The sequence below is a fragment of the Myotis brandtii genome, unplaced genomic scaffold (genome assembly GCF_000412655.1).
Source record: "Myotis brandtii unplaced genomic scaffold, ASM41265v1 scaffold30672, whole genome shotgun sequence".
Classification (NCBI taxonomy): domain Eukaryota; kingdom Metazoa; phylum Chordata; class Mammalia; order Chiroptera; family Vespertilionidae; genus Myotis; species Myotis brandtii.
Genome location: NW_005361732.1, coordinates 1 through 880, shown reverse-complemented (window position 1 = coordinate 880; position 880 = coordinate 1). Strand labels below are relative to the sequence as shown.

Below are 880 nucleotides of genomic sequence, written 5' to 3'. Positions count from 1 at the left end.
CAGGGCTGGGCTGTGAGAGGGAGACACCCTGAGAGCAGACCCCCTTCCTGAGGGCAGAGCCTGAAGCTGGGACCCCTGAGTGTCCTCTCACCTGTCACCACCAGCTCCAGGGGGTCACTGCGCTCTGACCAGGCAGCAGGGCTGAGATAGACACAGTAATATCTCCCTGCCTGTAGCTCTGTCATGCGTGTGAAGAAAAACTTGGCCTTGTCCCCGGGCTCCAGTGGCTTCTGTATGTCCCAGGGCACTGGGGTTCCCTCTTTATACAGATGGTACTCCTTAGCCTCTGGGGTCCCCTGACACCAGATGATCACAGGGCTCCCCCAGGGGATCACAGAACCAGGCTCAGTCCAGATGGTAGGTTGGGGGAGGGGCCCTGGAAGGAAACCAGAGGCTGGGATAGAAGGCATTACTCACCCTCACATTCCTAATTTTTTTAAATTAAATTTACTGAGGTGTCATCGGTGAACAACAGGACATAGGTTTCAAGGGTGCACGTCTGTAACACGCTGTCTGTGTGTTTCACTGTGTTTTGGACAATGGGGGGTTTCAGAGACAGCGCAAACCAGGCAAGCCCCTTCAAACAACCAGGTCTTAATACCAAGGGGTGAGGTTGCTGCAGAAAGCACACAGGTGGCCTCCAAGGGTAGGTGAGGGGCGTTTGGAGTCCAGAAAGGGCATTGGGACCTCTTGTGGGTTCATCTCTTGCAGAATGGATTGTGCACCTTGTAGAATGATTCCAATAGCCGGCATGCTCTGGACTCAGGAGATGGGGACTCCACACAGACATGAAGGTCCATATAAATAGAAATAAAGGAAAACGTGTTCTATGAAAGTGTAGGGTGTTGTGGACCTGTAGCTGCCATGTAGGATGAATGCA

The 880-nt window shown here is 53.0% G+C and overlaps 1 protein-coding gene across 1 annotated transcript in view; it reads right to left on the bottom strand.

Annotated features, from left to right (window-relative positions):
• LOC102261679 (leukocyte immunoglobulin-like receptor subfamily A member 6) overlaps positions 1 to 376 on the bottom strand; it is a gene marked incomplete at both ends in the record, with an annotated part of 728 nt that extends 352 nt beyond the window's left edge. The window contains one exon of the mRNA XM_005869912.1: positions 92 to 376. Coding sequence (XP_005869974.1) covers positions 92 to 376 — 285 coding nt within the window. The remainder of the gene's footprint in view (positions 1 to 91) is intronic.
• Positions 377 to 880: the final 504 nt, after the last annotated feature.